At 58.5% G+C, this 13,583-nt stretch overlaps 1 protein-coding gene across 1 annotated transcript; it reads left to right on the top strand.

Annotated features, from left to right (window-relative positions):
• Nucleotides 1–3,686: 3,686 nt before the first annotated feature.
• On the top strand, nt 3,687–9,955 carry LOC117887108 (leukocyte immunoglobulin-like receptor subfamily A member 1). The gene is made up of 6 exons (XM_034789350.1): nt 3,687–3,717; nt 3,953–3,988; nt 4,339–4,620; nt 5,161–5,557; nt 7,697–7,731; nt 9,846–9,955. The coding sequence occupies exons 1-6, from the start codon at nt 3,687–3,689 to the stop codon at nt 9,953–9,955; spliced, it is 891 nt and encodes a 296-aa protein (XP_034645241.1).
• Nucleotides 9,956–13,583: the final 3,628 nt, after the last annotated feature.

Genomic DNA, 13,583 nt, shown 5'->3' with positions numbered 1-13,583 from the left:
GACCTGGAGACCTTCACCCACCAACCCCCGTCTAGCTCCTGCTTTTCCAGCAGCTCAGCCTGCCCCGTGCCCAGCCCGGCATCACCATCAATTCAGATCTGATCAGCCCCAACTCCCCCCAGGTGCCGCCTGCCACGAGGTTCATGGGCCCTTTCTCTGGACTTGGGTCCTTAAAGAGATGGGGGGGGGAAAATGGGCTTCATCGTCATGGCTGCCACCCCCTGTACCCTGGCCCCCCCGGGAGGGACCCCGACACCATCGCCCCTCCCCCGGCTGAACCTCCAACCCGGGAGGAAACCGGGTCGGACTTTAACAGCAGCCGCGGCAACGCCAGCTCCAGCCCAGCTCCACCGGCTCCTCTGCCCCCCAGGACAGTCCCTAGCGTCTCTGGGGTCACTGGGGAGACACCCAAACCTGGGGCTGGGGCTAGGGCTGGAACAAACCCCACGTTTCACACGGCACCTGCCGCAGCTCCCCTGGTTCCTGCTCTGCTGGGTCTGTAGCAGCCGGTCCCAGGGGTCAATGGGGGGTTTGCCGTGGGGCTGAGCAGGCTGCGGGCTCTAGACCCTGCCCCTGGTCTGTGTTTAACCCTGTTCAGTGTGGGGCAGGGGCTGGGGCATGTTCACACCTTGGGGCCTTTATTGCGTTTCCATGAACACAACAGGGCACAGAGGGATTTAGCCCCTGACGCTTCTGAGCCCCCCCATGGCAGATGTTTGGGGGGAACTGGATGGGGGGAAGCCGGAAGTTTGAGGGAAGTAGGTTGGAGGTGTTGGGAGAGGGGCCAGGATGGAGTTTGAGAGCAGCCAGGCTCCCCTGTTCAGAAGGTCAGAACCGGGGGGCAGGATTTTGGGGGGGTGAAGAGGGAGGGGGGAGCTGGGGCCCCCAAGTTCCCTCTGGGATCCCATTTCTACCCCCAGCAGCCTCCCCTTTCACTGCCCCCTGCTCAGCCCCAACCCTAGGGTTACCATATTTCAGCAAGCAAAAAAGAAGACGGGAGGAGCCCCGTCTTAGCCCCGCCCCTGTCCTGCCCTAGCCCCGCCCCTGCCCCTCCCACTTCCTGCCCCCTCAGAACTCCCAACCCTCCCCCCGCTCCTTGTCCCCTGACTGACCCCTCCTGGGACCCCTGCCCCTATCTGCCCCCCAGGACTCCATCCCCTACCTAAGCCTCCCTGCTCCTTGTTCCCTGACTGACCCCTCCTGAGACCCTCTCCCCAATCCTAACTGGCCCCCTAGGACCCTACCCCCTACCTGTCCCTTGACTGCCCCAACCCTTATCCACACCCCCAGACAGACCCCTGGGACTCCCACGCCCCATCCAACCACTCCCCACCCCCTGACAGCCCCCCAAAAAACTCCCGACCAATCTAAACCCCTCTGCTCCCTGTCCCATTGACTGCTCCGATCCCTCTCCCCACCCCCGCCCCCTGACAGCCCCGCCCCCACAACTCCCAAACCCCCCCCCCCGCTCCTTCCAGAACCCCACCCCCTACCTAAGCCTCCCTGTTCCTTGTCCCCTAACTGCCCCCTCCTGAGACCCCCCCACTCTAACTGCCCCCCAGGACCCTACCCCCTACCTGTACCCTGACTGCCCAAAACCTTCTCCACCCCCCCCAGAAAGCCCCCCCCCGAACTCCCGACCCCCGCTCCCCGTCTCTTGACTGTCCGCTCCAGAACCTCCCTGCCCCTTCTCCGACCCCCTGGCCCCCTTACCCTGCTCAGACCAGCATGCCGGGGAGGAGGAGCAGGGGGAGGAGCTCCAGACTGCCGGTGCGAACGGCCGGCTGGTGATCTGCGAATGCGGGGAGGGAGGGAGGGCTCTCAGCTGCAGGGTGGAGGAGGGGCTCTCTCCGGCTGTCGGAGCCCCATGTACCCCAGCTCCAGCCCCCTCAGCCTCAGGGTCCCCCATTTTTTCAGTCCTCTCAGTCCCTCCCCCACATCCCTCCTGCCCCACCTTCCGTGCCCCATAAGGCCCCCCAACCCCACGGTCACACCTCCCTGCCCCTATAGATAGCCCAGTGGGGCAGGATTGTTCCCCACCCCCAGGCTGAGGTGTCGGCCATCTTAGCCGGGGGCAGCATGGCCCCCTGCGAGGGCAGCAAGGGGCGATGGGGCATCCATGTTAACTGAGGGCAGCCAGGGTCCCTTCCCGTGGGGAGCAATGGGAGATGGTGGCCATGGCTAGTGGGGGGCTGGCTGTGAGTGGGGACAGGTCAGAGATGCTGGTGGGGTGGGGGGAAGGGACCAGTGGTCTGTGAGGGGACATGGGCCAGGGGGCACAATGTAGGGAGGAGAGGTGTGGGGTGACACAGGCTAAGCTGGGAGACTCGGGGGGTCAGGCCAGGGGAAGGGTCAGGCCGGGTGGGGAGGTCAGCCCATGGGGGGGAATGACCCTGCTTCGCAATGAATCTGCTGTCCATCTCCCTCCTGCTCGGGGGACCTGGGGCGAAGGCTCGCAGGGGGCTGGTGAGCAGGGGGGTCGGGGTCCTGGGACGAGAGGGCTGATTGAAGGAGGCTCATTGGGGCCCTTTGGCCGGGCAGATGAAGCACCTTTAATGCAGCCCCGGCCGGGCCCAGAGCTGTGTGCGAGCACCGGAGGGGCAACACCGTGATGGTGACACCAGAAGTCCTGGCCCCAGCGCCACCCCCCCCGCTCTAACCACTAGTCCCCACTTCCCTGCCAGAGCCTGGAACAGAGTCAAACCTTCCTGACCCCCAGCTTCCTCCTGCCCTCTAGGCAATGGCATATAAACAAAGCCTGTGTCACCTCCCTCTCCAGGGGCCTGGCCACATAACCACTGACAGTGTCTCCTCCAGCTCGGGGGCAGGGTCTCTGCGGGGGCATTAGAAGGTCCCTGGGTCTCTCCCGGCTGGGGACAGGGGATGAAATGTCTCTTACTCCAGTTTTCCCTTAAACCTGGTTTCATTAATTCACACACTGACAAAAGCCCCTTAGAACCAGGCATTACAGTGTAAAGCCGACATCACCGCTCAGCTATGGCACAAAGGGCAGCAAACCCAGGTGCTCCCCCATCACGCCCGCTCCTCACACGGTGCCACAGCAGGTGTTGCATAGAGGCAGGTTTACAGGCTGAGCGGGAAGGCCTCAGAGTCAAACCCTCCAGCACCAGGAAATGCCACAATTACAGTTTCCTGAAAAACCTTAACTCTGCCCCCTCATGCACATGCATTATGACACCATCCTTTAATTGCATGATCATGTATTAATTTTACCTACATGGGTCACCAGTGAGGTTTGATTCCAGAATGTAAGGAAGGACAGGATGGGAGGGTGGAATCAGCATGGAAATCATGGTCAGGCGAAGATTGAAGACTAGACTCTCTGGTCTCCTGGCTCCCAGCCCGGTGCACCTTCCCCAAGGCTTCAGGGTACATTGAGGGTGACCTGTTCCCCCTCCCCACACAAACAAGCTGCGCGCTGCATCATGAGATTGGCCAGGCTGAAGCTCTCAGGGTTTCCTCAGTTTTGCAGTGACTGCAGCTTACTTTGGCTGCGTTAGATTTCGCCTGCAGATTGAAGACAAGGTGTGATGGACGCAGGAAGAGATGAGACATCCTCAACTTCCTCTAGCTGCAGCCACCAGCTGAGTTCCTTATTTGGGGCTCGGTGGAGCTGGGCACTGGGGTGTTGGTGGCAGCGCTGAGGGGCCCCCTCACTGCCCATCATGGTCTCTGCTCTCACCATCCTCCTCCTCGGTGAGTATTGGAGACAGCCAGGGCGTGTGTCTGTGGGGGGGATCTGAGACCAGGGTGTGCCCATGGGGGGGATCTGAGACCAGGGGGTGTGCCCATGGGGGGAATCTGAGACCAGGGCGTGTGTCTATGGGGGGGATCTGAGACCAGGGCATGTGCCCATGGTGGGGATCTGAGACCAGAGTGTAGGATCCAGTCGCTCTGGGATCTGGTCCCTAACAAGCCGTCTCCTCCCCAGGCTGCTGGCTGGCCGGGCGGAGCGAGGTGTCCGGAGGTGAGTATCTGTGCTGCTCAAGGCTAAGTGTTAAGGGGGGCGGGGGGAAGGTGGAGGGGAAAAGAGCAGCTGAGACCTGAACCGTCCCCCAAAACTCAGCCGGGGGTAACTCCGGATTGATCCAGGGGACTGAGATCAGAACCCAGCCCTGCCCCCAGTGCAGTGGGGGGTGACTCCAGACTGACCCTGGGTGGGCTGAGGTCGGAACCTGGCTCACAGGTTCCCTGTAGATGCAGTGAGGTGTCTGTTACCCTGGCATTGTCCCTGGGGCTGAGCGCTAAGGGCAGGTTACAGACACAGGGGAGGGGTTTGTATCTCCCCATCTCACTCCTGTTTGTGTGTGAACGCAGAGCTCCCTGCGCCCGGACCCTCCATCTCCGTCAGCCCCAGCGGGGTGATCGCCCTGGGGGGAGCCGTGACCCTCCGCTGTCAGTGTCGGTGCGGGGCCAGGAGATTATTTCTGTATAAAGATGGAATCCAAATCTGGGAGCTGGATGCTGGGGACGGGGGTGAATTCACCATCCCCAGCGCCAGACGCGGAGACGGAGGGTTCTACAGCTGCCGATCTCGCTCCAGATTGGAACTGCCCAACTGGTCGGATCCCCGTGATTACCTGCGGATCATTGTGGCAGGTGAGGGGCCCGGGGAGCGGGGACAGAGTCACGGGAGCAGGGGGAGGGGGTCGGGGGTTCCCAGCCACTGTAGATTCAGGGCTGACACGGGCGGGGGATCCCTGACCTGGGAGTCCTGGGGGTGTCACTTACTTGCCTGTGCCTCCATTTCCCCTTGTATGAATCATCCTCCCTGCACCTTGTGTCTGGTTAGAGAGTCAGGGCTGGCTTTAGAGTGGGGGCTCCCAGCACCTCTGATTCCCAGCCCCCCCCCAGCTCTAACCACTAGACCCCACTCCCTCCCCAGATCCAGGGATAGAATCCAGGCGTCCTGGCTCCCAGGCTGGGGGGGACCATTAAGTGGATAGACAGGTACAGAGGGTGCTCTGGATTTAGGTCCTCAAGCAGTGTTGGTCGTAGCTCCCAGGAATCTCTGGGGTCTCGGAGAGGTTCCTCTGGCTGGTTTTCTCCCAGGGGCCCCATGTCTGGGACCATGCGGGGAGGACGGGGCGTAGTGATGTGGCAGGGTCTGTCTCACGGCCTGTCTCCTTCTCACTGCAGAGCTCAGCTACCCCAAACCCTCCATCTCCCTGCGTCCCCGTGGGGGAGTCGCCCTGGGGCGAAGTGTGACCATCCGGTGTGAGTGTCGATGCCAGAAAGCGACGTTCCTCCTGTATAAACTTGGAAACCCGGACGTACGGCACTGGGCAGTGACTGCTGGGGACGTGGGTGAGTTTCCCATCCGCAACGTGAGCCGTAGAGACACAGGGAGCTACAGCTGCCAATATGGCACCAAATCGGACCCGCCCGTCTGGTCGCATCCCGGCGACCCCGTGGAGCTGATGGTAGCAGGTGAGGGGCCCGGCTCAGTATCTCCGCTCTGTGACAGGGTTCCCGGGCTGGGTCTATGGAACCGCTGGACCCGCTGTCCCACCAACCTGGGGTTTCCCTCGCAACTGTAATGCTGATGTCAAGCTACAAACCCCCACTTACCCAGCCATCCACAGCTAGGGACACTCCCACCGGAGTGACACGAATGATCTCCCAGCCTCTCACGGACCATTAATAGGGACACATCAGTCAAGTCCCTCCCAGATCCCCAGCCTGGTACCGTCCTGCACTGGTCAGAAGCCTGATCAGTGCCTGTTCATTACCCAGTCCGGCCCTCTCTCGATGGGGAGACACACACCAGCCTTTGCAACCTGAGCTGAGATGTCCCACGTAGTTCAGCCAAAACACACTGTTTGAGGTCAAATAGAAACCAGATTTATTAACTCCAAAGAGATGGCGTTGAAGTGATTATAACTAGCTAGCGTAGAGATCAGAGTCAGTTACTTAAGAAACAAAAATAAACTGACAGTCTGAGTTCTACAAACTAACCAGGATTTGAATCAAGCAGCGTCTTCCCCTGGTAGCTGGTACACACAGATCACAGATCTTCAGTACACAGACTTGAACTGCCTTCCGGCCGGGACCACCCTCCCCCGTTCAAAGTCTTTGTCCTCCAGACGTGTTTCCGGGTGTTGAGTTGTGGGGGGAGTTAGGCCAAGGGATGTTGTCACTTCCCCTTTTTATAGCTTCTTCCAACTTACTGGAAAGATCTTTTGCTAGCAGTAGGTCGAGCAGTCTCCATTGTCTAGATCAGCGGTAGGCAACCTATGGCACGTGTGCCGAAGGTGGCATGCGAGCTGATTTTCAGTGGCACTCACACTGCCCAGGTCCTGGCCACCGATCCGGGAGGCTCTGCATTTTAATTTAATTTTAAATGAAGCTTCATAAATATTTTAAAAACCTTATTTACTTTACATACAACAATAGTTTAGTTCTATATTATAGACTTATAGAAAGAGACCTTCTAAAAACGTTAAAATGTATTACTGGCACGCGAAACCTTAAATTAGAGTGAATAAATGAAGACTCGGCACACCACTTCTGAAAGGTTGCCAACGCCTGGCCTAGATGCTCTCTCTGCCATGGTCCTTGGGAGAGTGGGTTCCCTTCAGTGTGGGTCCTCAACCACAGCCCCACGCCCAGCCAGAGCCTCAGGGGGTGTCTGCCCTAATGGGATGCTCAGAGCCGGCTCTGCCCTGAGCCCTGGGCGTAGCAGAGGGGACACCCAGCTGGGGAGCGGGGACAGTCACTGGGGGGTTCTCAGCCAGGGGGGAGCAGCAGCCGCTGGACATTCGGGGCCAAGGAAGGGAGGATCCCTGCCCCCAGGGGGATCTACAGAGCAGGGGCCTTTCTCAGGGGGATGCTCCCCCAGCTGCCCCCACTCTGGGGACGCACTTTGGAGCTGGGGCCCAGGGGCTGTCCAGCCGGCACCGGCCCCAGCATTGAATTCACCCCCCACCTGCCCGGACAATTAAACCCATAACAAACGCCGGGTCATGGGGCGAGCGGCCCAATCGCTGAGTCACCATTTCAGCCCCTTCCCGCCCCAGGCCTGGGTGCTGGTTCCGTCCCCTCCCCTTTCCCAGCCGACGCTCATTTTAATCCCACAGAGGGAACCGACCCAGCTGGGCCCCAGCAGCCGGATCCCCCCACGACGGAGCCAGAGGGAGAAGGTGAGCGGGAGAAATGGAACAATTCATCCCTCAGGGAACAGGGCTCCCGGTTCAGATGCCCACAGGGCCGTTCAGGCTGTTTGGAGGGGAACGGTCCCTTCAGACAGAACTGATGGGGTCAATTCTTCTACACAGAGGATGATGGATAGATCCATGGGGACCTACGGCCACCGGTCTGTGGGAATGTGGGTCTGTGGGAACGTAGGATGGGTGACAGATGGGAGCGCGTCTGATGAGGGATAGAAAGATGGACTATGATCTCGTCTACATGAAAACTGGGCCCGAAATGATGAATCCCATGTGGTTCCCAACCCCCACTGGTGATCTCAGAGTGAGGCTGGGCTGTTGGAATTCGCACCCCCTGGTTTGATACAGACACGTTTGGCAGACGAGCTCTCCTGTAGCTCTATAGACACAAGGGCGTCCTCCTCTGAAATAGGAACAGCCGCACCCAGAGCTGCTCCACAGTGACTCCAGGTGTGAATGGCACCTGAGTGGGGCAGGGACCGTCTCTGTGTCCTGTGTCCGTACAGCTCCGAGCACACGGGGTCCAGGACAGGGGCTCCAGGTAATTAATACTAGTCACTAATGATTGCAGTTCCAGTTTCTGTGGAGCCAGGCAGGGGCTGTATCTGTGCTGAGGGTCTCGCTGGGCCGATCCTCCCGTCCTGCGATCCCCGGGGCTCTGAGCCAGCCTGAATCCCTGGGTCCCGTCCTCTCCCTCAGCCCAGGGAAAAGCCCCCATTGCCCGTTGCGGGGGGTGGGGGTCCCTGTATAACTAACCCCAGACACCACGGCTCCAGCTTTCTCAGCACCCCTGCCTCTGCTCCTGACAGACGCTGGTTCTATTCCCACAGGGGGAACTGACCCAACTCAGCTGGAAACAGCGCCGGCTCCGACCCACCCAGGCAGCGCGGGGCCAGGTACCGGGACTGGGGGCAGGAAATCACCATCAGCGCCCCCAGAAACAGGTTTGAGCTGCCCAAGGAGCGGCTGCCGTGGGAAGCCACGAAGGGCTGGCTGTGTGGAACAGGGGCAGATCCCCATAGCAAATGTCCCATCTGCGCTGAGACCCCTCTGGACTCATATGCTGGGGGGAGGTCACTGGACAGATGCCAGATTGGCTTGGTGGGAGCAGGGCCCATGAGAGCTTTCCTCTATGCACAGCCCCACAGGGCTGCCCAGAGGATTCAGGGGGCCTGGGGAAAAGCAGGGGAGCTGCGATGCTTATATTCAATCGGTGGCGGTCTGGGTCTTTGGCGGCATTTCGGCGGCGGGGGGGTCCTTCAGTGCTGCCGAAGACGTGGAGCGACTGAAGGGCCCCCCGCCGCCGAAGACCCAGACAGCCGCCGGGCCAGGGCTCGCGGGGCCCCTGTGGAGCCCTTGGGCCCCACAGACCGTGATGCTGTGCTGTCCCCCAGCACCACAAAGCCACCCATGTGGGCACAGCTCGGTGCGTAATCCCCTGGGAGAACAGGGACCGAGAGCCAGGGATCATGGTCCCGTGTATCTGGTCGGTCTGCCTGTGTCTGCAGACAGGCTGTGGGGACGGCTCGGAAGCAGGGCTCCCCTTTCGCAGGGGTGCTGCCCAGCAGGGCATTAACCAGAGCGTGGCAGCGCCTAGGACACCAGTCCTGGACCAGGCCCCATCGTGCTAGGCGCTGTACAAACCCAGAACGAAAAGACACTCAGCCCCTACATAGATCAGCAGCAGAGTTTCAGTTCACACCTGAACCCACCAATTCAGAGTGACACGTTGTTGACTCTGGAACCTAACAGTGGCTGTTGTGATGACAGCACCATTACGTCTACCGCGGCTGATTGCTTTAGAGGGGCATGGTTCTCCCAATGATCTCAAAGCACAAGGGTGTTTGCGTTTTGGTGATTAGACAGTTGGTGACCCTATCTGGGGACAGCTGGGGCCGTCAGTGGTCACAGGGGGTGCCCTGGAGCTCCCTGCGAAGCAGCCAGCATGGGAGGCGGGATACCGGGCTAGATGGGCCTATTGGCCAGAGCTGGTATGGCCAGGCCTGGCTAGTGCCATGGTACTGGGGATGGGGGGAGGAAGGCTGGAAATGCCTTAGACAGACAGACAGACACTGGTGGAGCCTGGGACCGGTCAGTCTGGATCAGAGCCAGTGTCCACCTAGAGCAGTCTCCAGTCACTGTGGCTGGATATAGAGGGGTGTCTATGTGTGGGATGGGGGGGATAGATGGATAAACACAGGCAGGAGCAGCAGAAGCAACCTAAAAGTGTGGGGGGGGGCACAAGTCCCATAACCGTGGCCCCACCAACCAGCATCGCACCGCTCCTGAGGCCCCGCCCTCATGCCACCCCTTTCCCTAAGCTCCTGCCCCCACATCACCTCTTCCCCTTTCTGTGCCACCTCCTCCCACCAAGACCCTGCCCCACACTCGCTCCTCTCTGCCCCCTCCCACCCGCCCTTACCGCTGGTAAAACATGGAAGCACCATGGCCCCCCGTTCCAGTGCCCCAGGAGAGAGTGGGGTGGGTGCGGATAGATTAGATAGAGGGAGTGGATGGGCATATGGGGCTGTGGTGGTTTTCTGCTGTGGGGAGCAGAAAGGGGGTGGGGGCCCCTGTTCATTCGGCTGGATAGTGACCCCTGACCCCACCCCCTAGAGCAGCTGCTGATGACCCCTCTCACTTTGTCACCCCCAGATTACACCCAGGGCAACATCGTCCGTCTGGCCCTGGCCGCCGGGGTCCTCCTGGCCCTGGCGTTGATCCTGGCTCAGGCTGCCCACGGATGGAAGAGGGGCAGATGCTAGGTGAGGTGACCCCCACACACACACACACACGATTCCCCCCACTCCAGCCTGGCTGCCCCAGCATGGGGTAAGGGCAATGGGGTCACCGTCACCCCGAGCGACATGAGGCCATGTTGTCAGGACAGAGGCAGAAGGACCAGTGCTGAGCCGGCCCTGCTGAGCGGCCCCCAGGGGTCTGGATGGGCCCAGCTCGGCGTGGGACTGGGGGAGGAGCTGTGCCAGGGCCTTCATCTGGGGGTGGCGGAAATTGCTAATGGCAGCGGGATGGGGAGCCTGTGCCACAGGGTGCCCTTGGGGAGAGCTCTGGGCCCTACAAGGCGGCTGGGGCCATGAGGACACGGGGCGCCCTAGGGGCCATGGCTTGTGGCCAGCACCCCCCCGTGCCCGTGGCCTCTGGGACATGCTCCGACACAGCCACGCCTGAGAGGACGTTGGCTCGACCCCCCAGCCTGAGCCGCCTGGGGGTCGTTCGCACTGTGGTGGCTGCTGAGTCTGCGAAGTGGCCCGGCTGCGAGCTCACATGTAAAACCCACGGGCAAGTTCCCCAGCTGTGCCAAGGCCCAAGAACCAGGGGAAATTGGGGACGACGCTGAACGTTGTAACCCGGGCGAGAGAACCAGCCACAGACGCTGGGTTGGTCTCTGTCGACATCGCGCTGGGGAAAGCAGAAGCTGGAACCAGGAGTCAATAGCCCCACATTGGCGGGAGGGACTTTGGGCCTAACTGGGGGGCAAAATAATGAGGGGGCAGGACTAGGCCACCCACTTTCCCCCTCGATGGGTGCGTTAAAAAGAGACATTGGTAAAAACCCCACCATGGGCCCAACTCTCTGTCTCCTCCCCCGTCCCACCTTGCGTCCTGGCTCAGCTTGTCTCATCATCTTCCCCCAGCTCATCCCCGGACCCCCCAGCGCTGCAGCCCGTCTCGACGTGTCTAAAGGACTTTCTCCCTGCGAAGTTGGAGCCGGCCGGCCTGGCTCTTGTTTAAGGACCTCTGTTTTCCCCTCTGCGAGCTGGAAGTCGTCCCATTGCCGTGCCCTGCAGCCCCCAGCCCCCACGCGCAGATAGCTGATTAGCGGCAGCCCGAAGGCCCTGGAGATCCTTTCCCCTTCCTTGGTTGTGCTGTTTTCCTCCCTGCTGTGTCTTTCCTCCTCTCCTAGCTCACGCTCCTGGCTTTCCATCGGATGCTGCAGTTGGGTGTATGGCACCATCCCACCAGGCCTGCCTAAGAGGAACAGACCCAATGTGGGGCCGGCCCTGCCCGGATTGTCACCATCCACGGTCCGAGCAGATGGGGTCGGGATTGCCTTGCAGCCAACGCAGCTGCTTGTCACTAACCCGCGTCCAGTGCCTGACACCATCCCCAGAAGCCATATTTCACCCCCGTTTCCATCCTGTCTCTCCCCCACCTCCCATCTCTCTATTCGCTAATGTAAGGGGAGTGTTGGCCCCTCACTGACACTTACTGGGTTTCTGGGCCCTCTCGCAGTACCAAAGAAAGGTACTGAACTGATTTCCCAAGCACTTCAACCAAAACACACTGTTTGAGGTCAAATATAAAACAGATTTATTAACTCCAGAGGAGAGGTTTGAAGGGATTATAAGTAGCGGGCACAGAGATCGGAGTTGGTCACTTAAGAAATAAAAATATATTCGCAGTCTAAGTTCTACAAATGAAACAGGATTCAAATCAGGCAGCGTCTCCCCCTGACAGATGGTACAAGCCATTTACAGATCCTCAATACACAGACTGGACTAGCCTGAGGCCACCCTTCCCCAGTTCCAAGTCTTTGTCCTCCAGATGTTCCTCCAAGTGGGGGAAAGAGAAGCCAAGGGATGATGTCACTTCCCCTCTTTTATATTTTCTACCAGCTTGCTGGAAAGATCTTTGCTGGGACCAGGGGATCCGGCAGTGCCCATTGGTCAAGCAATCTCCATTGTACACAGTCTCTGAGATAGTGGATTCTTTGTTCGATGGGTGTGGATGAGCCATTGACACTGGCCGGCTGGTCCTTGGCTGCAGCCGAAAGGTTGGCTGTAGGCATCTCCCAACCTCCCAACACATTTCAGTAGCACACCCAGCAATGCTTCGTAACTTCCCATTATGGAAATCCCATACCAGGATAGCACATACAATCCAACAAGATAGTCATGTTTAACAGATCAAGACTTTTAAAACAATGCCTCGCTCGGTTCCTGTCATAACTATAAAGGGAAGGGTAACAGCTGTCCTGTGTACAGTACTATAAAACCCCTCCTGGCCAGAGACTCCAAAATCCTTTTCCCTGTAAAGGGTTAAGAAGCTCAGGTAACCTGGCTGGCATCTGACCTAAAGGACCAATAAGGGGACAAGATACTTTCAAATCTTGGGGGGGGGGGAAGGCTTTTGTTTGTGCTCTTTGTTTTGGGTTTTTGCGTTCGCTCTCCGGACTGAGAGGGACCAGACATCAATCCAGGTTCTCCACATCTTTCTAAACAAGTCTCTCCTATTTCAAACTTGTAAGTAAATAGCCAGGCAAGGCATGTTAGTTTTCCTTTGTTTTCTCAACTTGTAAACGTACCTTTTACTAGAGTGTTTATCTTTGTTTGCTGTACTTTGAACCTAAGACTAGAGGGGAGTCATAGAATCATAGAATCATAGAATATCAGAGTTGGAAGGGACCTCAAGAGGTCATCTAGTCCAACCCCCTGCTCAAAGCAGGACCAATTCCCAGCTAAATCATCCCAGCCAGGGCTTTGTCAAGCCGGGCCTTAAAAACCTCCAAGGAAGGAGACTCCACCACCTCCCTAGGTAACGCATTCCAGTGTTTCACCACCCTCCTAGTGAAATAGTTTTTCCTGATATCCAACCTGGACCTCCCGCACTGCAACTTGAGACCATTGCTCCTTGTTCTGTCATCTGCCACCACTGAGAACAGCCGAGCTCCATCCTCTTTGGAACCCCCCTTCAGGTAGTTGAAGGCTGCTATCAAATCCCCCCTCATTCTTCTCTTCTGGAGACTAAACAATCCCAGTTCTCTCAGCCTCTCCTCATAAGTCATGTGCTCCAGACCCCTAATCATTTTTGTTGCCCTCCGCTGGACTCTTTCCAATTTTTCCACATCCTTCTTGTAGTGTGGGGACCAAAACTGGACACAGTATTCCAGATGAGGCCTCACCAATGTCGAATAAAGGGGAACGATCACGTTCCTCGATCTGCTGGCAATGCCCCTACTTATACAGCCCAAAATGCCGTTAGCCTTCTTGGCAACAAGAGCACACTGTTGACTCATATCCAGCTTCTCATCCACTGTGACCCCTAGGTCTTTTTCAGCAGAACTGCTACCTAGCCATTCGGTCCCTAGTCTGTAGCAGTGCATGGGATTCTTCCGTCCTAAGTGCAGGACTCTGCACTTGTCCTTGTTGAACCTCATCAGGTTTTTTTCTGCCCAATCCTCTAATTTGTCTAGGTCCCTCTGTATCCGATCCCTACCCTCTAGTGTATCTACCACGCCTCCTAGTTTAGTGTCATCTGCAAACTTGCTGAGAGTGCAGTCCACACCATCCTCCAGATCATTAATAAAGATATTAAACAAAACCGGCCCCAGGACCGACCCTTGGGGCACTCCACTTGAAACCGGCTGCCAACT

The sequence above is a fragment of the Trachemys scripta genome, chromosome 14 (genome assembly GCF_013100865.1).
Source record: "Trachemys scripta elegans isolate TJP31775 chromosome 14, CAS_Tse_1.0, whole genome shotgun sequence".
NCBI lineage: Eukaryota > Metazoa > Chordata > Testudines > Emydidae > Trachemys > Trachemys scripta.
The sequence above is the reverse complement of the archived record's forward strand: the minus strand, read 5'-3'. Positions and strand labels throughout refer to the sequence as shown.